This window comes from Platalea leucorodia (genome assembly GCF_965183815.1).
Source record: "Platalea leucorodia genome assembly, chromosome: 3".
NCBI classification, from domain to species: domain Eukaryota; kingdom Metazoa; phylum Chordata; class Aves; order Pelecaniformes; family Threskiornithidae; genus Platalea; species Platalea leucorodia.
In genome coordinates, this window is record NC_138825.1 from 100,460,395 (window position 1) to 100,483,211 (window position 22,817).

General features: G+C 37.9%; 1 protein-coding gene across 7 annotated transcripts in view; it reads left to right on the forward strand.

Annotated features, from left to right (window-relative positions):
* Window positions 1-22,817, forward strand: part of DST (dystonin) — a 302,794-nt gene that overhangs the window by 235,611 nt on the left and 44,366 nt on the right. For all 7 annotated transcript variants that reach the window (XM_082306929.1, XM_082306927.1, XM_082306930.1 and 4 more), the window contains 13 exons: window positions 309-468; window positions 727-1,053; window positions 1,228-1,312; window positions 2,470-2,711; window positions 3,729-3,935; window positions 10,990-11,109; window positions 11,283-11,390; window positions 13,140-13,358; window positions 16,481-16,684; window positions 19,526-19,757; window positions 20,107-20,333; window positions 21,040-21,162; window positions 21,907-22,008. In XM_082306929.1, the coding sequence (XP_082163055.1) occupies window positions 309-468; window positions 727-1,053; window positions 1,228-1,312; window positions 2,470-2,711; window positions 3,729-3,935; window positions 10,990-11,109; window positions 11,283-11,390; window positions 13,140-13,358; window positions 16,481-16,684; window positions 19,526-19,757; window positions 20,107-20,333; window positions 21,040-21,162; window positions 21,907-22,008 (2,356 nt within the window). The remainder of the gene's footprint in view (window positions 1-308; window positions 469-726; window positions 1,054-1,227; window positions 1,313-2,469; window positions 2,712-3,728; window positions 3,936-10,989; window positions 11,110-11,282; window positions 11,391-13,139; window positions 13,359-16,480; window positions 16,685-19,525; window positions 19,758-20,106; window positions 20,334-21,039; window positions 21,163-21,906; window positions 22,009-22,817) is intronic.

The following is a 22,817-nucleotide window of genomic DNA, read 5'->3' on the forward strand; positions in this document are numbered from 1 at the left end:
AATTGAGTGCTAAATTATTTTTAGCAAGAAGTATATGAATCAAGTGATATTCTTTTTATTTGCAAAACTTGCATATTAGCTAAAAGTTTCTAACAGCTTCGGAGGTGTTTTTTTTAATTTTATTTTATTTTTGCTTTACCTTGGTTTTCATTGAGTGTCATGGATATATTTCTATTTCATCTGGTGCCTGGTTCCTACAATAAGACAGAATTATTTCTTTCTTTTGCAAAGGATTCAAGAGGCTTTTTTTTAACTATTTCACACTTACTTCATCACAAAAAATAACCTTTCTGCTGGTGTATTGATAGGAACCGTCAGTTGGAAGGCATCTCGGTGGTAGCGCAGCAGTTCCATGAAGCTCTGGAGCCGCTGGTGGAGTGGCTGACCGCCACAGAGAAGAGGCTTGCAAATGCAGAACCCATTGGAACACAGGCCTCCAAACTGCAGCAGCAAATTTCTCAGCATAAAGTAAGATACACACCACACACTTGCTTGTGTCATTCTTTTGAGACGCTTTTGTAAAGTACAACACAACTGGCAAAGCTGTTGCAGTGTACCTATGTTTTACCATACTGATTTTTTTTTTCTGTAATTTGAGTTTTATATATTTATGTTGGCAGTATGTCCTTTTTCGTTCAGTTTTTATTGAGTTCCACTTACATTTCTTTTGTTTTTTCTGATTTTTTTTTTTTCTCCATTATTCTTCATTATTTAAAAAAAATATAGGCCCTGGAAGATGATGTCCTAGCTCACAATAAGAGTTTACATCAGGCCATTAGCACTGGTCAGTCTCTAAAGACTATGAGCTCCAGGGAAGATAAAGATATGGTGCAGGAAAAGCTAGATTCTTCTCAGGCCCGATACATTGAGATTCAAGAGAAGAGCAGCAGCAGGTCTGAACTTCTCCAGCAAGCTTACAGCAATGCTCAGATTTTTGGGGAGGACGAAGTTGAATTGATGAACTGGCTGAATGAAATCCATGATAAACTGAGCAAATTGTCAGTCCAAGATTGCAACACAGAATTACTTGAGAAACAGCACTCTGAACTACTGGTATTTTGATTTCTGTTCATTTATTATTTAATTCATTTTTTGATTTGATTTATATTTTCATAATTCATTTATTTTTTGTTAATGTATTTTGTTTAAAATGGCAATATGCTTATTCCAAATAAAAATAATATAATGTGTTATGTCTGTGCTAACACAAATGGCCTTTTCTATTAGGATCTTCAGGAAGAGATTCTTCTTAGAAAACAAAATGTTGATTTGGCTATACAAAATGGCTTAGAGCTTCTCAAGCAAACAACAGGTGAGAGCTTATATAAAACTGATTCATCAGGCTTTTTTTCTTGTACTTGTAAGTGCTTATGAGAAAATTAAAGTAGAACTTGTAAATATTAGTCCCATGTTTGCTGATGAAAGCAGTGATAGTTGTTTATTTTAATAAGGGTTTGAGGTCCAGGTAGGTTATGTTTTTGGGCTGATTTTACTGTTAATGTAAGTGAGCAAAAGTCCTTTTTTTGCCTGTAGAGAATTAGGCCCTTGAATTCTGTATTATTTTTAGTGGAAAATTATTTTAGTGAACCTGCATTCCATTCCTAATAGCAAGTTATGGACATTACTCATAATGGAGGGCTGTTTGGCAGTGGACGCAGTCAATTCCCTGCAGGCATCCACAGATGAGCGAGATATTAGACTACCTTTTACTGCAAGAGGAAAGCTTTGTCCATTGGAGCTAATGCTGTGGGAAAAGTTGCATTCCAGTTGTACACAATGTGTCTGTTCTGTAGATCAACATCTGTCCGGATTTTCCAGTGCTTCTAAAGTTCTTGAACTCTTTAAGACGCACATATGGTTGGGGGCAGGGGGGTATCCTTTTCTGTTCCAAACTTAGGCATCATGCATAGTCCATAATGAAATCTGAATATACACTAATAAATTTCAGTAGGTTGTTTTTGTTTTAGCCTTTTTAGTTGTGTTTCAAATGGATAGCAATGAGGGTGTACAGTGATGTCAAATATTACTGTAATTGAAAATCTAGTTAGTATTTTATTGATTCCCCCCCTTCACATTTTCAATAACACTTTTATAATTTTTTTTTTTTTGGCCTTTATAAGAAGTATTGTGAATTTAAGGGTGGATTTTTTTAAAGAACATTTGTGTTAAATATTGGATCTAAGTCCTTACTTTCTAATAGTTTAGTAAAGCAGAAAAAAGACAGAAGGACAGGTCCTGAGTTGAGGTAAACTTCGTAGCTCTGTGGAATTTAGCGATGGTAGGATAATTTACATCAGTAGAGGATTGACCTTGTCATCTTGTTTGGGTTATTTTATAAATTAAATACTGCGATTTCTGTAATAGGTGGGGTTTGGGATTTGTGTTTGGGTTTTTTGGTTTGGGGTTTTTTTTTTTTTTTGCTTTTAAATATTTGTGATCACAGGAAATAACATGCTTCTGATATTTTAGGTGATGAAGTTGTAATAATTCAAGATAAACTGGAAGGCATTAAAGCGAGATATAAAGACATTACAAAATTGAGTTCTGATGTATCCAAGACCTTAGAGCAGGCTCTGCAGCTTGCAGGTCAACTGCACTCAACTCATGAGGAACTCTGCAAATGGCTTGATGAAGTGGAGGTGGAGTTACTCTCATATGAAACTCAAATACCAAAGGGTGAAGAATTAAGCCAAGTACAAGAAAGACAAAAAGTAGGTTTTAGAACCTGTGAATTATTTATTGCTGTATGATTCAGCTAGATTTTTTGTTAACTTATGTTTGGCATGAAGTTGTTCTGTGAATAACTAATTTTGGCATCAGATCATTTGACTAAATGTAACAGTAGTTAAGAATCAAACTCACTTTCCAGAGCCATCTGTTATAATCACTTATGAAATTGGGCTGAGGTTTATTTTTAGCACAAGAGAAGCAAACATTTCCTTTTTATTCAAGCAGCTACCTAATTCTGGGAAAACTCTTAAGTTGTCAAAGTTATTTTGGTTCTTTAGTTGTGACATGAATAAAATCCTGTAAAGTACCAAAGGAGTCAGCATTTAAAATATACATTGCTAATGTTGTTTAACAATATTTATTTCAAAAGAAAAATTGTAGTATAAACTGGATGGTGCAGACAATATTGAGGGGGGGAGCTAAAAAAAAAAAAAATCTTTCCATTAAATTTCTTATATATATAAAAAGAAATGAAACAGCAGTGAGGGTTTCTGTACAGGTAAAAACTCATTCCTGAAGCATTGTGTGATGATTTGATTAGAATTTAATCCAGTCGTTGATCATCTAAGAAATCACTTGAATTCATAATATTTTGCTTTATTGCATGCCTGATTTCACTTGCTGATGATTTAGTTCCGTATGGAGTTGCAGGTTGCAAAGAGTATCTGTTAGTTTTATTTTCTTTGGTTGCTTCATTAAGTATTAACAACTCTTACAAAATTAGAATTTCAGACTGTCATACTGACTGGAGAAATATATTTAAGATACATTCTGTAGAAAATTCTCTTCACGAATCACCCACTTTTCTGTCAAACAGCTTACAGTATCAAAAAGCTAATACAACTGAGCTGAAAATAAGCGTGCTAATTTATTCCTTTGGTTTACATGGAAAACATTTCAGTTCTCGACTCATGCCACAGTTGAAAGAATAAAAAACGTGCAAGCTGTGTGTGTTCAGCTTGTATGCTGGCATGTTTACTTTAAATGGCCTTTTTCAGGAGTTGAAAAAAGAAGCAAAGAACAACAAAGGCTTACTGGACACTCTGAATGAAGTTGGCAGTGCCTTCCTGGAGCTGGTGCCGTGGAGGGCCAGAGAGGGGCTTGACAAGATGATAACGGAGGACAACGAACGTTACAGATTAGTGAGTGACGCGATCTCTCAGAAGGTGGATGAGATTGATGCTGCCATCCTGAGATCCCAGCAGGTACTGAAAACTGTTCTTTGGGCAATAACAGTCTCTGGCTGTGTGTACCTGAACAAAAGATGTCCTTTAATAATGTTGCCAAAAGTCTTTTGTGCTTGAGCAGCAAAAGGCCTGTTTGAACGAAACAGGACTCCACTGTTAAAATATGAATGCCAAAACTCAGCTAATCTGCACCCTGTTGTAGTTGTCTGCCTTTTTGTTGACGCAAACATCAGTCTTGTAGCTAAAATCACTGTAACTATCCTGTGGCTCCTTAAGTGGCAGTTTGCTTAAGTAAGAACTGAATGGCCTGTGTCTTTTGTAGATCATGTTGTGTTAAGTAAAATATGGTCCAGATCCCCAGCCAATTTTACTGGATGCAACATTGAAATTACTAGGGTTGCCACACCTTTTAGCATCAGCTGATTGTCTAGCTCCTCTGTACTTTCCACAATTAAAAGCTGGATCATCTTGTTCAAGCTGTAGTGGAGGATTTAAATAACAATTGCTTTTATTCATATCCACAATGCTTTTCTTCTGGGGGCTCAAAAATTGAGTTATTTAATATGTGGAGGTTTCTAGACATGCACAGAGGTGTATATATATGGGTACACTTTGAGAACTGGCATTAGTTTCATCACTAAATAGTCCCATATTTAAGCTTGCTTATAAATGCATCGTGGAAACACAATTTTCCAGTGTCTGCCTACAGTTCAGGTGTAAAAATATTGGTGGAGATTTCTGTTTCTGCTAATAGTTCCCATAAACAGTTGTAACAGGACAAGGAGAAAGCATGTATGATATTTTCAAAGTTTGCTGAAAGCCGACTGAAAGAGGCTGGCAGTAACTCAGATCTCCTTGTAGCTGAGGTTAAAAATAACTTCATGTTTCTTGTGGTTTAGCCCCAGCCAGCAAGTAAGCACCGCACAGCCGCTCGCTCACCACCACTCCCCCTGCCCCTGGTGGGATGGGGGAGAGAATCAGAAAAGTAAAAGTGAGACCACTTGTGGGTTGAGATAAGAACAGTTTAATAATTGGAATAAAATAATAATAGTAATGAAAAGGAAAATAACAAAAAGAGAGAGAAATAAAACCCCCAAAAGACAAGTGATGCAAACGAAAAACAATTACACACTACCAACTGACAGATGCCCAGCCTGTCCCTGAGCAGCAGCCATGCCCTCCCCAGCTTCCCCCAGTTTATATGCTGAGCGTGACGTCACATGGTATGGCACAGCTCTTTGGCCACTCTGGGTCAGCTGTCCCTGCTGTGGGCCTCCCCCCCCCCCAGTTTCTTGTGCACCTTCAGCCTTCTTGTTGGTAGGCCAGTATGAGAAGCTGAAATGTCTTTGACTGCTTAGCAACAACTCAAACATCAGTGTGTTATCAACATTATTCTCATCCTAAATCCAAAACACAGCACTATACCAGCTACTAGGAAGAAAATTAACTCCAGCGCAGCTGAAACCAGGACAGTATCCACCCCTTATTCTATGACATCTACGTCATGCCCAGGTCCCACACTTTCCAATACATTCCAAATAATCACCACCACTTTTCCTGTCTTTTGATACATACACACAGAAATCTCATTCCCTCAGTCTATGGACCATCCCTAGAATATCCGTTGAGTTCATTTAGTCCATGACTTTGGGCTCCATCTGTCATAACAGTCCTTCAGGGCAGGAGAGATGGTGTGTGGTGTTGGATTGTTTCATGCTGAAGCCAGTTCTGGTTCCATCACTGTTGTGCTTGTCTGGTTCTGTCAGAGTTCATTCTTGATTAATCTGGGTGATTCTTACTGTAATACTGTTGATATGGCATATAGCAACCATAGTAGCAATGACATACAGTATTATATAGCAGTTAACATCATACAATTGAATTCATTAGCTATTCTCACCCAAAATCAAATCCTCTTGAGGTACACATGGGCCCATCCTTCCGCATCACCCACCAAGTGCACCCAGGTTCTTGAGCAAAAGCAATACCACGGATGGGTTTGCCTTTGCCCGAGGCAGGAATAACCCAGACTGTCTTCCCCAGCATATTTTTTATGTGCACTGCAGGGACTTTATCCCCTTCTACAGTAGGTAAAAGTTTTGACTGGGCAGGGTCAGCTTGATTGGCAGATCCCCTAGTGTTGACTAACCGGGTGGCTTTTGCTAAATGTGTATCCCCATGTTTGAATGTCCCAGCAGCCATTGCTCTCAGTGTCCTTTACAATGGACTTCAACAGTCCATTGTATCGTTTGATTTTCCTGGAGGCTGGTGCATGATAGGGGATGTGAAATACCCATTCAATGCCATGCTCTTTGGCCCAGGTGTCTATGAGCTTGTTTTGGAAATGAGTCCCGTTGCCTGACTCTGTTCTTTCTGGGGTGCCATGTCGCCATAGGGCTTCCTTTTCAAGACCCAGGATGGTGTTGTGGGCAGTGGCATGGGGCACGGGATATGTTTCCAGCCATCCGGTGGTTGCTTCCACCATTGTAAGCACGTGGCGCTTGCCTTGGTGGGTTTGTGGGAGTGTGATATAATCAGTCTGCCAGGTCTCCCCATATTTATATTTCAGCCATCATCCTCCATACCAGAGAGGCTTGAACTGCTTGGCTTGCTTGATTGCAGCACATGTTTCGCATTCATGGATAAACTGTGCAATAGTGTCCATGGTTAAGTCCACCCCTTGATCATGAACCCATTTATGTGTTGAATGTCTTCCTTGATGGGCTGAGGTGTTGTGGGCCTAACAAGCTAGAAATAATTCACCCTTACGTTACCAGTCCAGATCCACCTGAGCCACTTCAATCTTGGCAGCCTGATGCACCTGCTGGTAGTTTAGACGTTCTTCAGTGGCCTGACTCGTGGGTACGTTGAGCATCTACATGACATACTTTTACAACCAAGTTCTCTACCTGGGCAGCAATATCTTGCCACAATGTGGCAACCCAGATGGGTTTGCCTCTGTGCTGCCAGTTGCTCTGCTTCCATTGCTGCAACCACCCCCACAGGGCATTTGCCACCATCCATGAGTCAGTACAGAAATAGAGCATTGGCCATTTTTCTCATTCAGCAACATCTAAAGCCAGCTGGATCGCTCTCACCTCTGCAAACTGACTCGATTCCCCTTCTTCTGCAGTTTCTGTGACTTGTCATATAGGACTCCATACAGCAGCTTTCCACCTCCAGTGCTTTTCCACAAGACGACAGGACCCATCAGTGAACAGGGCATATTGCTTCTCATTTTCTGGCAGTTTATTATACAGTGGGGCTTCTTCAGCATGCGTCACCTCCTCCTCTGGCGGTATTCCAAAATCTTTGTCTTCTGGCCAGTCCATGATCACTTCCAAGATTCCTGGGTGACTGGGGTTTCCTATTCGAGCCTGTTGTGTGATTAGTGTGACCCACTTAGTCCATATAGCATCAGTTGCATGACGTGTAGAGAGGATCCTCCCTTTGAACATCCAGCCCAGCACTGGCAGTCGGGGTGCCAGGAGGAGCTGTGCTTCAGTACCAACCACTTCTGAAGCGGCTCGAACCCCTTCATATGCTGCCAGTATCTCTTTTTCAGTTGGAGTATAGCGGGTTTGCTATGAATATTGTCTTGTCTCATTAATCAAATCCTCAAAAATGAAGGGTGATTTTTTTAGTGAGTGATAAGGTGAGGTAGGAGAGTATGTGTTGGCTCTCCTTCAACTTTCCTGAATTCCGTGAGTATGTTACATCTCCTAGCACAAGTTCAGCAGATTCAGGTCTAGGCATGAAAGGTCTAGAGCTGCACCCTAGTCCTGCATACCCCTAATCTCCACTTCAGCCCAACTCACCTCACCACAATATGTTCCTATCTACTCTATCCTGTGATAAATACCAAATGGCTTAACATGCTTCCAGTGAAGGAAGCATCCTTCCATTTAGCTCAGAGAAAGACCACGCAAAATAAAAAATATTTTTGGAGAAGCTAGTGCTCTGTAAGCTTACCCTGTGGCAACTTGTTCAAGTGCCTGTACTATTAAAAAGTTTCGGGTGGAGGACAAAGCCACTAAGAACATGAGGGTTCAATGGGAGTAGTGTGGGGTTTGTGCTGGACATTACTGGGCCCAGGTGAGAAATGCAGTAAGCCATATGAATGGGCAAGCATATTGTTTCATGTTGTGAACAGAAGTTGGAAGCTTAATAGATTAATGCAGTGTCCTGGTTTTTAACAACCTGGGCAAAAAGCTCCCAGGTGGATCAAATTATCCTAGAGATAAATTTAGCTACATGTTTTAATCTTCATTTTTCAATACTGAAGGCATGGGCCAGTGTCTTACCCTAGTGAAGGAGTGCTACGTCGAAACAGAAGGTCATATTCTACTTTTGCCTTACTTATTCTTCACTTTAAAGCAATCATAGAGAGTGCTTTAGAAAACATTCACGGAGCAAATCACAATGTCATCATGTTCAGAAGTCAATCATTCCTGGTTAGAATAAAAAGTACCACAATGAACTATGCTTGGTTAAACTGGGTGGGGATGAAGTAGATGGTTTTGTAGTGACTCAAGTGAAGTTCAGGTCTCATAAATAACTGTCGTGCATAATGGGAAGAAAACACTTCAAATTTTGGATGCAGAGAGTACCAATTTTGTGCTTTTTATTCCTTAATGTTATATTTGAACATCACAAATTGGAAATCCTATACCCTCAGAAAATGGAGTTCAGAGTCCTGTCCTTCCTCAGTGCTATGTAACCTAGAAGTTTCAGTGCCATGCCTTGATTTTGTTATTTCCATTAAATATTTGCTCAATATTACTTAAATACCCATGAATATTTGGTATCAGGAAGTCAAGCTGCAGTTAATTTGTACATCTAACACATTTGAAATCACCTTCTTCATTGCCTTCATTTGGACCATAAATAGACAGGCTTCTGAAGAGCTTGGTTGTGAACTGCAGTTTCTAAAGCCAGGATTTAACTACCACTGGTGCATGTGCTTCGTGTTAATGTTTACAGTACTGATTGTTTCAGAACATACCTTTCTATTAGGAAGTCACAATATTTAGGACAAAACCTATCTGTTACTTTAAATGAGAAAGATACATAGTGAAAAAGAATGTTTGTGCTCTTTCGTGTAACAAACGGGTTATAAAGGCTGAAAAAGATTGACTCATAAAAAATGAAATCTCAGAACTGCTTCTTTTGTTTTTGTGTGACTCACGATTAACCACTAAAACAAGACTGATTTAGTGGCTACAGTGAACTCCAGCTACATTACAGGAGCAGGGCTATCGTGGTCTGCAGCCACAAAGGCACAGACCAGCCGATGTAAAAGAGAAGAGGGACTGAGAGTGGTCAGAAACTTCTGAGGAAAGTGTGGGTATCAACAGCACAAGTAGCAGGTTCTGACCTAAAACGTCCTGACACTTTCACAATAACTCCGAGCCTTATTAATGTTCAGCTAATTGCAGCAGGGATCAGCATTTAAAATAAATAAATTAGTTCTTAGTAGTTTCTACGATGACTGTTTTGTGCATCTGATCATCCCATGTAGTCTTTCTCTGTGGCTTAAGCTCAAAGCTGCCCCCATTGAGTACTGCAACATGTGTGTGCTAAGATACATGCCTATAAACTTGAGCTGAAGAGAGAATGTATGATATTTTTTTTTAATTTTATTTTTTTTTTAATATGGTCTTACTTTTCAGAAGAATTAGATCCCCGTGTACTTCTTTTCAGGATCTCATGTTCTCCTTTGCGCATTAGTAAGTGTCGTGGTTTAACCCCAGCCAGCGACTAAGCACCACGCAGCCGCTCGCTCACTCCCCCCCAGTGGGATGGGGGAGAGAATCAGAAGGGTAAAAGGGAGAAAACTCGTGGGTTGAGATAAGAACAGTTTAATAATCGAAGTAAAATAAATTAGAACAGTTAAATAGGCAAAGCAAAAACCGTGCACGCAAACAAAACAAAACAAGGAATTCATTCACTACTTCCCATCGGCAGGCTGGTGTTCAGCCATCCCCAGGAAAGCAGGGCTCCATCACGCGTAATGGTTACTCGGGAAGACAAACGTCATCGTGCCCAATGTCCCCCCTTCCTTCTTCTTCCCCCAGCTTATATATATACTGAGCATGACGTCATATGGTATGGAATAGCCCTTGGGCCAGTCTGGGCCAGCACTCCCCCTGGCTGTGCCCCCTCCCAGCTTCTTGTGCACCCGACAGAGCAGGGGAAGCTGAAAAGTCCTTGACCGGTGTGAGCGCCACTTAGCACCTATTTAGAGACAGCTTAGCACTACTGAGCAAGAACCAAAGCATCAGTGTATCATCGACATTGTTCTCATCCTAAACCCAAAACACAGCCCCATACCGGCTACCAAGAAGAAAATTAACTCTATCCCAGCTGAAACCAGGACAGTAAGAAACAGATCCTTTAAATCTTCTCATTGCTTTAGTGCTTTGAGGTAACTTCTGAAACATTTAAGTCTTGACTAATGGTAGTCAAAAGTTAATCTTTTAGGAAAAGGATTGACTGCACCCAAATGCTCCATAGAATTTTTGCGTTTAATCCAAGGTCTAGTTTTGGATGAAATCCTGTCTTCTGTGAATTCAGTGAGGTTATTCCGCTGACTTAGTTGAATTGCGATTGTTTTGCCTTTATCATTTAATACTAAAGCAGCTCTTAAGATTAAAAGGATAACATCAAACAACTATTTCTTAGCATAACTGCAACACTAGCAGTAATAATAAATACAGAGATGGAAAAGACACGTGAAAGTAGAATAAAATGAAAATAAACAGTCTAGTTAAAATTCTGAAATTATAACCGCTTTTGTTTTCTTATGTGTGTTAGAGAGCTGTAGGATTTGGAAAAATGTATTTGCTTCTGTTGCTTTGTCACAGTTATGAATTAAGCTGCTTGTATTACAATCCCTCTGAACCATTCTGGGCTTTGCATTTCATTTATGTAAATACCTCATTGAAAGTGAGCTGCTATCTTTCTAATAATTCAAAAGCATGCTTTTTAATGTTCTTTAAAATTTTAGAAACAGTCATTCTAATTTCATGTCTGTAGAACTGCTGAACTAATTCATGTCTCCCTCATTTAGTTTGATCAAGCAGCTGATGCTGAATTTGCCTGGATTGCAGAAACAGAAAAGAAGCTGATGTCTCTGGGTGATATTAGGCTTGAGCAAGACCAGACCACAGCTCAGCTACAAGTTCAAAAGGTAAAAGAAATGCATTTCTAACTGTCATGTTAATTATTGGCCGGCACACTCTCCATCTAGAAAATGTACTGGCATGATTTAATTTTCAGTCCATCATGATGCACTTCAAAAATAGTTTTTGCTCCATGTACTCTTATTTTTTTTTTCCTGACCAATTTTTATTGTGTTTCAAGGCTTTTACCATGGAGATTTTGAGGCACAAAGATACTATAGATGAACTTGTTAAATCTGGGGATAAGATTATGAACACATGCACTGAAGAAGAGAAACAGACCATGAAGGTAAAGTTCCTTAAATTGCAGTTACAGCGGTAGATGTGCAGACAGTATATAAGTAGAAGGATTCCTATAGTGTCTTTTTTGAAATACTAATGAAAAAGCATTAATTACAGCCACTTCTGGTCTGAGGATTGTAATACTAGAAGAAATGCTCTTGTGTATCACTCTCCTTCCTTCAGGATGTTCAAAGAGCAAACACTGTGTACTTGCTTCATTGCCTGACACTAATTTGGAGCCCCATTTATCATCTTCATCCATGGTAAACAGTATTTTAGCCAATGGACCATTGAGTGAATAGGTATTAGTCATCTGGGGTGGTGTGTGTGGAATCTGGCTATCTTCCCCAGTTCTCTTGGGTCGGTGACGCTCTGGGCATGTGTATTTCTCTGCTGGATTCAATGGCTGTGCACCTCAGCGTGGATCTTCACTTTCATTTTTGCTGATTTCAGTGTAGACCTTACTTGCCAAGTTTATTCCATCCTGCTGTCTAACACAGCCCATGAAAGGCAGTCTTATGCCTTTGTTTATTACACACACACACACAGAGCCTGATGTTGGGGCTGTATATAGACAGATTTTTCATGTTGGCATTTAAGAATGGGTTAGTTGTGGGGTTGTTTTTTGTTTGTTTTTTTTTGTTTTGTTTTGTTTTGCTAAATTACGGTGAGGCTGGGTATGCTGTGTAAATTTGGTCCTTCCAATGACCACTCTCCTTGAAAAACAATACGTCACTAATTGTGCTCTGCTGCAGGATTTCTGAATAAATTTGATTTGCTTTTAAGTGAATTTCAAATAGATGAGATGTTCTGTCTATGAAACTGTAGTCATAAGGGGGAGCAGTTTTATGTGAGTCTCTTTTAAATATTTGTGCTTGTCAAAAATACTGTATATCTGTGTGTTAGGCTATGTTTTGTCCTTTGGATAGCATCTCTATACTTAATTTACATGCAAGACATAACAAATGAAAGAATAGCTTGTTCTGCCAAAAAAGATTCTTTACTTCACGTTCAATGGCTTGCTTATATGTCTAGTTTTTCCAAGGCTAGCATTTATGTGCATTGTCACGTATATATTTCATAAAAATGATAACATGGGCAGTCTTCCACAGGAAAAATATATAGCTAGTTGATACTTTCTTTTATTATCACGTGCCCAAATACAGTAGATCTGTAATGTTTAAACCTTGTAGTTCTATTGTTTTATTAATGGTAATACATCCTCATTAATTAATGTATGCTAACCTGGAAAATAATGTTCTGTGGTTTCTGTTGCAAGTTTGTAAGCTACAAGAACATCAGTATACCCTATTCTCTTGCCGGATTTAAAAAAAAAAAAAAAAAAAAAAATCAGATTTTTGTGTATTGTTCATGATGCTTTGATTCAGAAATACTGGGGAAAACTTAGTTTCTGCCAAGTGTCACTGAAGATAAGCGTCTTCAGTAAGGAAGTGGGGCTAAGATCTGCAGTCAAATAATTTGCAGCTTCACTGGAAGGCCTATGAATAAAGTGTTATTTGTAAATATCAATATCATTAAATATGTTCTAATTACTTTGAAAGGACTCTGCTAAATTCCTATCTTCCGCAATATTGGTTCTGTCTACCTTGAACACTGATACTGTAGAAACATTATCAAAACTCAAGTTTGGTTCACTATGGTTTGGTGCTATAATTATCAAAGATTGTTTAGAAATGAAGGTAATAGACATGTAGAAAAATACACATTGCTATTTTTTGTTAATACTATTTTACAGAAAAAAATGGAAAGCCTCTTACAGAAATATGATGCAGTCTGTCAAATGAACTCTGAGAGAAACCTCCAGCTGGAACGGGCTCAGTCCCTGGTTAACCAGTTCTGGGAGACTTATGAAGAGCTTTGGCCATGGTTAACTGAAACAGAAATGATCATCTCTCAGCTTCCTGCACCAGCCCTTGAATATGAAACTTTAAAGCAACAACAAGAAGAGCATAGGGTAAGCATTTTGCGAGTTTTGAAAAGCAAAGTGTCAAAAGCCAAGTAGTATTCTGCTTAGAACTGTGGAGTACTCTGCTAAATGCTGAAGACCCAGACAGTTATACTTCTGCTGAAAAAAGAATTATTTAAAGTAATAGTACAAAACAAATATATTTTCAGTCATGCCTCTACTGTTTCCCAAATTGTGCATGCAAACAAGATTCTCTGGGGAAGGCAGCAAACAAATTATAAGCATAAAAGAGGGCTAAAGGGGAAAAAAATTGCCATTGTAGTGAGAGAACTGAGGACACAGAAGTTAATAGTTAAGAAGTATATTTAAAAGTACACATTAATGTCAGTATTAGAACAAGCCAAACCCGTAAACAGAAAGAACAGACATGGGATGTTGTAACAAGAAACAAAAGAAGGTAAAACATGACTATCTAAAGAACTGGAGTACCTGCTGACAGCATACTGAAAGTGAAATGCTGCCCTATGTACAGTCTGTATACAAATATGCACATATGTTGATCTTACGTACATGTAAAAAGTTTGGGCTTTGTTTTGTTGGTATCAGTGGAACTAAACTTAGCTGAGCTGGGAAGATGGGACAATTAGAGGGCCAAGAACTGATCGCTTGGGTTCCGGCCAATCCCATAATCATTTCTCATGTAAAGTATGTTTGTTATGTAATAATTCAAAGAAATAATTGTTTACTGTAACATCCCAAAATAGAGGCAACAGTGTTGTAGCCTGGCCACCCTATGGGCTTTCTTACATGGAGGAATAATCAGCTGGGATAAAAATGAGTACGTTTCATATATGGCTACTAGTATCCCATGGAATCAGATGTATCTCACCGAGGTGAAAAACCTGCATGTTTTGGCACATGCAAAGCCCATATGGCTACTGGAGATACTTGTCTCTCCCTACTGAGGGTAGAGTAACTAGTTTTTTTAATTTTAGCTGCCTCAATTAAGTGACTCAGGTTAGATAGGATGAACCCTGGCTTCAAGGTCTTGTTTGCTCTGAGAGCAGTTAATGAAGATGTGCCACTCTTACATACTGGTAAACACTGGGTTCACTCATTTGTCTTCCTATTATGACCACGATGAACAAACATGCTCTGTTAAGACTACCTATATAACATGAGCTTTACAAACCAGCTTGATTAGTCACCGTGAACCAAATCATGCTTGCTTTACTTACAGGATTGTTCCCCATCTACTTTGATCATTCTGCTTGTATGAGAGGCCCTTCAGATGAGCTTCCATTTTTGCATTTTCCCTGGGCTATGCCATTAGCTGAGATTTGTTTGTTAAGTAGAAGATTAATGTCAGGCAATTTTAACATGTAATCTGATCTGAAATACTTGTTTACTGGAACTGCTTACACAGTAGTACATCATGGAGAAGACCAAATCATTTATTGTTCTATTAAAAAAAAAAAAAAAAAAAAAAAAAAAAAAGCCAAAAAAAAAAAGAAAGAAGGTTCTGAATGTGAATTGAAAACAGTTTTTTATATTTACTTATGCTTCTGTTCTGATGTATTTACTGATGACTGTCTTTGTTCCAAGTCATGGAATGCATAGAGTTGATTCTGTGTGAGTAACATGCAGTCAGTTTGGTTTGAACTGATCTGTGGGCAGAGTACTAGCATAAGGTTTGGACCCAGAAACGTGCACTCTGGTGGCCTTGTGCCAAATCATCTATTTGTGCACAAAAATAAAACACAAAATTATTTTCTAAAACCTTTCAAACTGTTCTTTGTTTCACCATTTCTCTGCTAATCAACATTATTTTTCATGTTGCAAGGCATACAAATAGAGTTATGTTCTCAGGAAGTAGCTAGAGTCATGGGTTTTTGTATTTTCGTTGCTGTCGTGTCATCAGGGGACTGTGGAGAGTCACGGTCACACGATCACTGTCCTTTTAATCTTCTCAGCCTCTCCTCTTCTGGGGAGGAGCAAGTAAGCAAGCCAGTATCAGGATTTCTTTTTAAGGGAAGGACCTTAGTTGAAGAGAAAAGGATTTATTTACACTGAGACTGATGGAGGCCCTTTTCTGTGTCTTCATTAATTTAAACAAACTCTGAGCTGGGAGGAACAGAGCATGTGCTTCTCATGTTCCTGCACAGGGACTATAGGATAGAAATGCATGGAGTTCACAGCACCAAGAGGGACAGTGCCTCCCAGGACAGTGGGATTTTTCTGAAGAGGGAGGAATGAGCTCAGAAAATAAATACAAGTGGAGGGAAGGATTGGGCTACTCCCATAGAAACCCTTCCTTTTCGTCAGATCTATGGGTGCAAGTAAACAAAACCAAAATCCTTAGGCAAGTTGGAAGACACCTTGTGACCCTTCATTTCCACAAGCCTCTGCACAGTCTTCTGCACAGTTTTGACTTACTTCAGGGGTGGGTGATGAGAGAGAGTAGGCAGCTGAGATCAAATTTGGTTTACTTATTAATTACGTGTTAAACTTCGTGTCAGTTAAGTGGTAGTACTGCTGTGAAGACAGAAGGGTCTTGTGGCCAGAGGGGAGACTGCTAAACTAGGTTGATAGGTCTCTACTGATCAGTCTTCCTTGTCCTTTTGTCCTTTTCACTGACTTCTTTGATCCTTCCTTGTGCTAGCTTCCTCTTCTTAAATCAAGGATAATTTAAATTAATATTGTTGCAATGCTAGTAGTCTTTCTGTATGTTCTTCAAAGGAAGGCTTTGTGGCAAGTGACAAATACCACCATGAAAATTACATACGTGGTGGTGTTACACACGTCTGGAATATTGTTGCCATTTCTGTCATTATAGGCACTAAATATAATGGGGAGTGCCTGTTGCCAGCATCATACGCGTAGTTAGCATCTTACATTTTACCTGTAATCATATGTCCTACAAGAGTATTGCACAGACCTTTCTAGTGCGTCTCCAATTGTGATGTTTCATGCCTGGATAGCTCTATGTTGGAATGGGAGCCATCACTGGCAGAGCAGTCAGTAACTTTATTTGATATTATTTGTGCTTTACATTAGAATGAAGGGTATTTGTTTGGAATTTCTTGCCAGCTGGATGTGTTAGAAGTGTGGACAGCTGTAATGTGGTGGTGCAAGCATAAGAAACTGATAAGTTATTTCATTTGTTATAGCAACTGCGTGAGCTGATCGCTGAGCACAAGCCCCATATAGATAAGATGAACAAAACTGGGCCCCAGTTGCTGGAGCTGAGCCCAGGAGAAGGTTTTTCTATCCAAGAGAAATATGTGGCAGCTGACACCCTTTACAGTAAAATTAAGGAAGATGTCAAAAAGCGAGCACTGGCACTGGATGAAGCCATTTCTCAGTGTACCCAGGTATCAATTTAAGTTTAAAGTATAATTGGATTCATTCAAATGGAAAGATACACGGACATGTCATCTTACATGTATATATCAAGACTGAACTGCTGTTTTATCTGTGCTTTTCAAACTAATGGCCTGTGAGTGTTCATATCCTTGCTTATGGCATTGATTTTTCTGTTTCTCAAGGGGTTATAATTTTATATATTGGTCAGTATTATGGCTGCTGCAGTTGAAAAATGTTTTTGCTTCTTAATTTTCAAGTAAAAAGAGGAACATTTGGTCTAAAAATGTGGGGGTTTATTTTCACTTTATTCTGTTTTCTCTTGCTGGTCTGTTATTAGCTGATGCTTCATTCATATGTGGATGTCACTGTTGATCAGTTAACTTGAGTATAGTTATATCTCAAACTTGGCAGCTTTAGTCGGTTACCAATGGAACTAGAGGGTAGTCTGGCAGCGGTAATAGCATTTGGTCTTCGCTGCAGACCCACAAGAACTTAACGTAACATATGCTTAAACTGTTACGTAAAAGTATTGTGAGCAAAGGTAGACCTCACAAAACGTCATCATGAGCATAAAATTCAGATGAAGTCCATTAAAGCTGTGTATCTTAGGTTCATCAGCCTATGCAATGCATCTCAATAGAGTATTGTTAGGTATCGCATTCTAGAGACTTTTAAATATTGGCTTAATTGTTATTAAACCCAAACTGAAATTATTTTACTCAACCCCAAATTCAGAAAAGAACTCAGTAAAACTGTGTACGTGAACCCATACAAAAACCTGAATAAAAGTACTTGGTTCTATACTGCCCTTTTTATAGGAATTTCCCCTTTTTCTCTGTTTGCTGGAAATTAAGTGCTATATTCTGCTCAGGTCTAAAATACTAAATAAGAAATGCACCTTAAAGTTCTTATCAAATCTACATTCTAAATAATTTTGTCATTGTACTTAATGTCATATTCCTAGCCCCTGCAAACTGAGTTTAAGAAGCTAAGGGGGAAAAGTGACATCAGATATCATCCTGCTTTTGAACTGGTTATAGACAATATATTATATTTTAAGTCATTCTAAACACCTTCCTTGTTGACACCTCTGAAAGATGCCCGATTATTTAGATTCAGTGTTTTTCTTTATCATAAATTCTCAGTCCTCCCCATATTTGGAGCTGCACATTTGAAAATCAAGATATTTACTTAGCATTTGAGTCCTCGCTTTCTATGTGATAGGCATTAACACGTTGTACTGGCTAACTACAGAAAGCAAGAATAAAAATGCATTCTTTGGTAACAGCTAGAATATAATCAGATTTTGAGAAAATACTTAATTATTTATGCAATACTTTAAGGTTCATTTTACATAGGTAAATGTATATGCAGATGGCAAAGCAAACCATTGTAATGCCCAGAATGTAATTTTATATAATCTTTTTTTATTAAGATAGGTAAATATATATTATCAGGGCTCTGTACTATGATGGCTATGTCAATGTTTGTCTAGACAGTCCTGAAAGAATAATTATTTAACTCTTCAGGTTTTAAATTATATTAAATTGCATTGTGTATCAAAGGCAAGACATAACGTATGGAGCCAGAATGAGAGGTTATAATGACTTGCATTTTTTTCCTTTTAAGTTGTAAAGTACCTTGTCTCATTCATTGAAGTATGAGTACAAGGAGGCCCACTGAATGCACTAATTCTAAAATGTAATATATATGTCCTAAAATTAGACCTGAATATTGCCAATTTAATTTCAGTTTTTATGTACTTTTGTAAGGTCTTGTTGCCACAATCAGTTTTTCAGAAGTCTTGGATGTGGGAAGGCTGCTTGTCTTTCATAACACATTTTGCTGGCTTGTATGATATTCACACTTCTAACAAAAACACTGAGTCCATAACCTTAGTCACAGAGTCTGATTTGAAGTGGATTGTATGGTGGGAAAAAGTAATTAACATTTGTATTGCCTATATTCCTTTGAAGAGAAAGGATGTAGCTATTAGTTCACATAAGGTAATCTCATTTTGCTGTGCTTTTTCTAACACCTGTCCCAAGTGTAGTCAAGAGTGCTTTTTGTAGATCCTGGAGGATCATTAAATGCACCCACAATTTATTAATTTCTGTAATTTAAAAGGGGCATGGTGGTGAGATATTTTGGGAATCTCTATGGCTCTAATACAGTAAAGGCTAACTTTGGACCTGTACCAAAGGATGAACCATGTTAACATAGCTGTAATTGAGTTTCTGGGCACCTACCTGGGCTCAGTAAAATGTGGGTGAAAATAATACACACTGTTGTGTGCTTTTAGTTGCAGAAAGTAACATACCTTCACTACACTAACAATCATCACCTGGGCACTAACAAATGTCTTTTCAAATTACGTTACATATCAAATCTTAATCGGTGGTTGTATGCCAGTGTGTTGGTCCTGATACAAAAATGTATGTATTTAATATTAAGGTAAATATCTTTCTGAAATGAAGTCAGAAGGCCATGGCTCTGCAAAACAAGGTACAAACTACTGTATGAATTCCGCAGGACTAAATGCAAGTGGATTCTGCCATATGTATAGTATCTTCAGATGGAGTGTCTCAGGACTGAACCCAGACTTCGTAGTAAAATTCTTAAATCTGAGAGGAAGTACCATTTTGCAAGGTTATTTTTGTAATTTAGATATTAAAAGAGGGGAAGAACCACGAAGGGGGGTATTGCAATTGCACATACATATGTTGGATAGAGATGTTAAATATGTTAATTTTAAAGTACCTTTTTCCAAGAGAATTTCAGATGCCATTTTTCAGGGTTTTTTTTCTAATTTCTCTGCCACTTCTTTCTGTCCTTTACCACCCTTCCAGTTTCATGACAAGATAGATCCAACTCTTGAGAGTCTGAAACGCATAGTTGAACGTCTGAGGCAGCCACCTTCAATCTCAGCAGAGGTTGAGAAGATTAAAGAGCAAATCAGTGAAAATAAGAACGTGTCAGTGGATCTGGAAAAACTTCAGCCAGTGTATGAGACACTTAAACAGAGAGGGGAGGAAATGATTGCTCGTTCAGAAGGAGCTGATAAGGATATATCTGCTAAAGGTAGTAGATTGAGGAAAGTTTCGTGTAGTGTAAATGCAGCAAGCTGCAGCATATAAAAATCTTCATTTTTGATGACCACTAATCTGGGGATTGTGTTCTCCTGGAGAAGCTGCTAAAGATTTATAAAAGCAAAGCATTTGTTTAAAATAATTCATCGTGGATATGACCTTTGTTTTATTTTTAAAGGCCATGTTGGTTGTTTCCACTTAACATTATAAGGAGTCCTGTAAAGAAAAAATTTTAGAGTCTAAATTTTAAAATGTACACATGTTTTTGCTGTAGAACTGTAGAGAGATTTATGGCCAAAAATTGTTTGCCAAGGTAGTAATCTAGTTCCTTTGTTGTTTAGCTGTTCAAGATAAACTAGACCAAATGGTCCTCATTTGGGAAGACATCCAGACCTTGACTGAGGAAAGGGAGGCCAAATTGTTGGATGTAATGGAACTAGCTGAAAAGTTTTGGTGTGATCATATGGCTCTTGTAGCTACTATTAAAGATACTCAGGACTTCATTCGAGAACTGGAGGGACCTGGAGTTGACCCATCTGTAGTCAAGCAACAGCAAGAAGCTGCTGAGGTCAGTAGAAAGTATTTTGTTGACTTGAAGTATTTTATTTACAGTATGCAGAGAAAAGACAGAATTACTATTAAATACCACAGGAGAATATTTTTTTTTAAGAGACCAAGAGGGATAATTGTATAGAAATTTACTATAATGGTATCTCAAGAGTCTTTGGTAAATAACATGTATCAGTGCTTAATTGCAGTGAGCGTGCAACATGTGCTTGTCATTATATTTACATATCTGTTTATAAACAAGTATATAATAAGCGTATCACTGAGACTTTTAAAAGTTATATATACTTTAGATTCCTTGAGTAATACGTAACATCTAAATGAAAGGGGTACAGATGTATTATGCTATATGTATTATGTTCTAAGCCTGTAATTATTTATGCTGATAGTTAAAGATGTGAAGGCTGAATGATAACCTCTGAAAAAGAAAACACTCTGATTAAAGAAATCTAATTTAAAACTTCCTGTTTATTTTTTCCATGTCATGCAAAATGCAATCATAAGCCATTGTTATAATTTAGACTGATGTCAGTTGATTTCACTCTGACACTGCAAAGGAATGCTTATATTTTAAGCATCCCATTGTAAGTCCAAGTGACTTTAAAGAAAACAAAGGTCAAATCCTGCCATGTTCTATCTTGAAAGCAAGCTGTACATAGATTATTAAATTTAGTATTAGCACTGTTGGAGTTTTTTTCTCTTTGTAGGCTGCTAAAGAAGAAATTGATGGACTACAAGAAGAACTAGAAACAGTGGTGAGCCTTGGCTCTGAACTTAGAGCTGCTTGTGGAGAGCCTGACAAACCTATTGTCAACAAAAGTATAGATGAGGTATGGGAAATGCAAATGTTTAAATCTATTATGTTAGATGCCTGTTCAGCTGAAATTGGTATATCCCCCCTGCCCCAACACATTTTGAAAATAAAAATTTTGTGGCGAAAGTAAGATATCCCTGAAGCCTTTGTGTTAAAGTGAGGTTTGCTTTTCAGGTAAATGAATCTTGACTCAGATTAGATTAGAATGTAGACACAATTTTATTTTATTGATTTATGGGTTAAAATTTTTGTAAAAGAAGGGTTTTCTGTAAAAATACTCGCTGATTAATACAATAGATGTCTACTTTTTACAAAAGTAATGCTAGAATAAATTTTGGATATATCTGGTTTATGCCAAGTGAGACATCTTAACTGAGACAGTCCTGTTTGGATGACTACAGCATACTTTCAATTTCTCTAATGTTCAGCAATGTACACTTCTTTTAAGCTACCTTTTCTTATAATGATGCAACTCCAAATGATTTAATAATAGTATTTCCCATATTAACTGTAATCCTTATGTTAATAAAAGTACTCAATAATCAGTATTGAAGTTTACAGCTTTTGTAATCCAGAACCTCTAGTGTATTCTGTAGGAAATTGTGCAGTGATAGGGAGAACAAGAGTGTTAGTATGGAATGAATATGAACTACTCATGCTTAGTTTATTGGTGTTAATTGATCAGTGAATAATGAGTGAATGCACATTATACAGCAGTAAAATTCTTTTGTCCATTGGAGTAAATTGCACTTACTTGCAGCTGAATTCTGCCTGGGATGCCTTAAACAAAACATGGAAAGAACGGGTGGATAAGCTTGTTGAAGCTATGCAGGCAGCTGTTCAATACCAAGATGGACTGCAGGTAAGATGGTGTGATAGACCTAACCCAATCTTGAGTCCATAGATTTTAATGTGGTTGTAGTAAAACATGTCATGTGATTGGGTAGGTGAGAAGTAATGTATGACTCTGATATAGTAACTATTTTCTTCAGTAGGCAGATATTTTTTCTCAGGGTTGGTTGGTTTTTTTGTTTTTGGTTTGGTTTGGTTTTTTTGCATTAAAGAATAAATCTGTTTGGGTTGTTTTCTTCATGTAGTTGTTCATATATTGCACTGTGTTTAGATTTGAAATTAATGTCCCCTTGTTTATTGATAAGAGCAGAGTTTTTTTGATACCACACAAATTCACAGTAATCCTGCTCACGTTTTCTTGTGATAGTCAGTGCTTCATATGATAGGTGAGTTGAAATTGTGACACATTTACATGATCTGAAAGGAACAGAATACAGGTCCATATACTCGCTTGCTGCCATTTTCTTTGAGTGGAGGACAGTGAAAGAACTTCAGTTTTATTCTACCTTTTTTATAAGTCAGGTATTTAAGTTTGAATATCTTTAGCAAAAAATATTATTAACATAATGTTGCTGGACCGTTATATTAACTCTTCGTATAATCTATCCAATCACAATGCTTTAGAAGATGATTCACTTCTTAAATCTGTAGGTAAATTTTCCAACAGTTTTTTTTTAAGATATCTTTTCTCTATATATGTGTTTTAGTGGGTTTTTTTTGCATATTCTTTGCACGTTTTGGCTAAGTGGCATGCCTCTCATCTTTTGCCAGTGAATGGCCAGAAGATTGAAACATTTGAAAAGATTCCAAACATGGCCA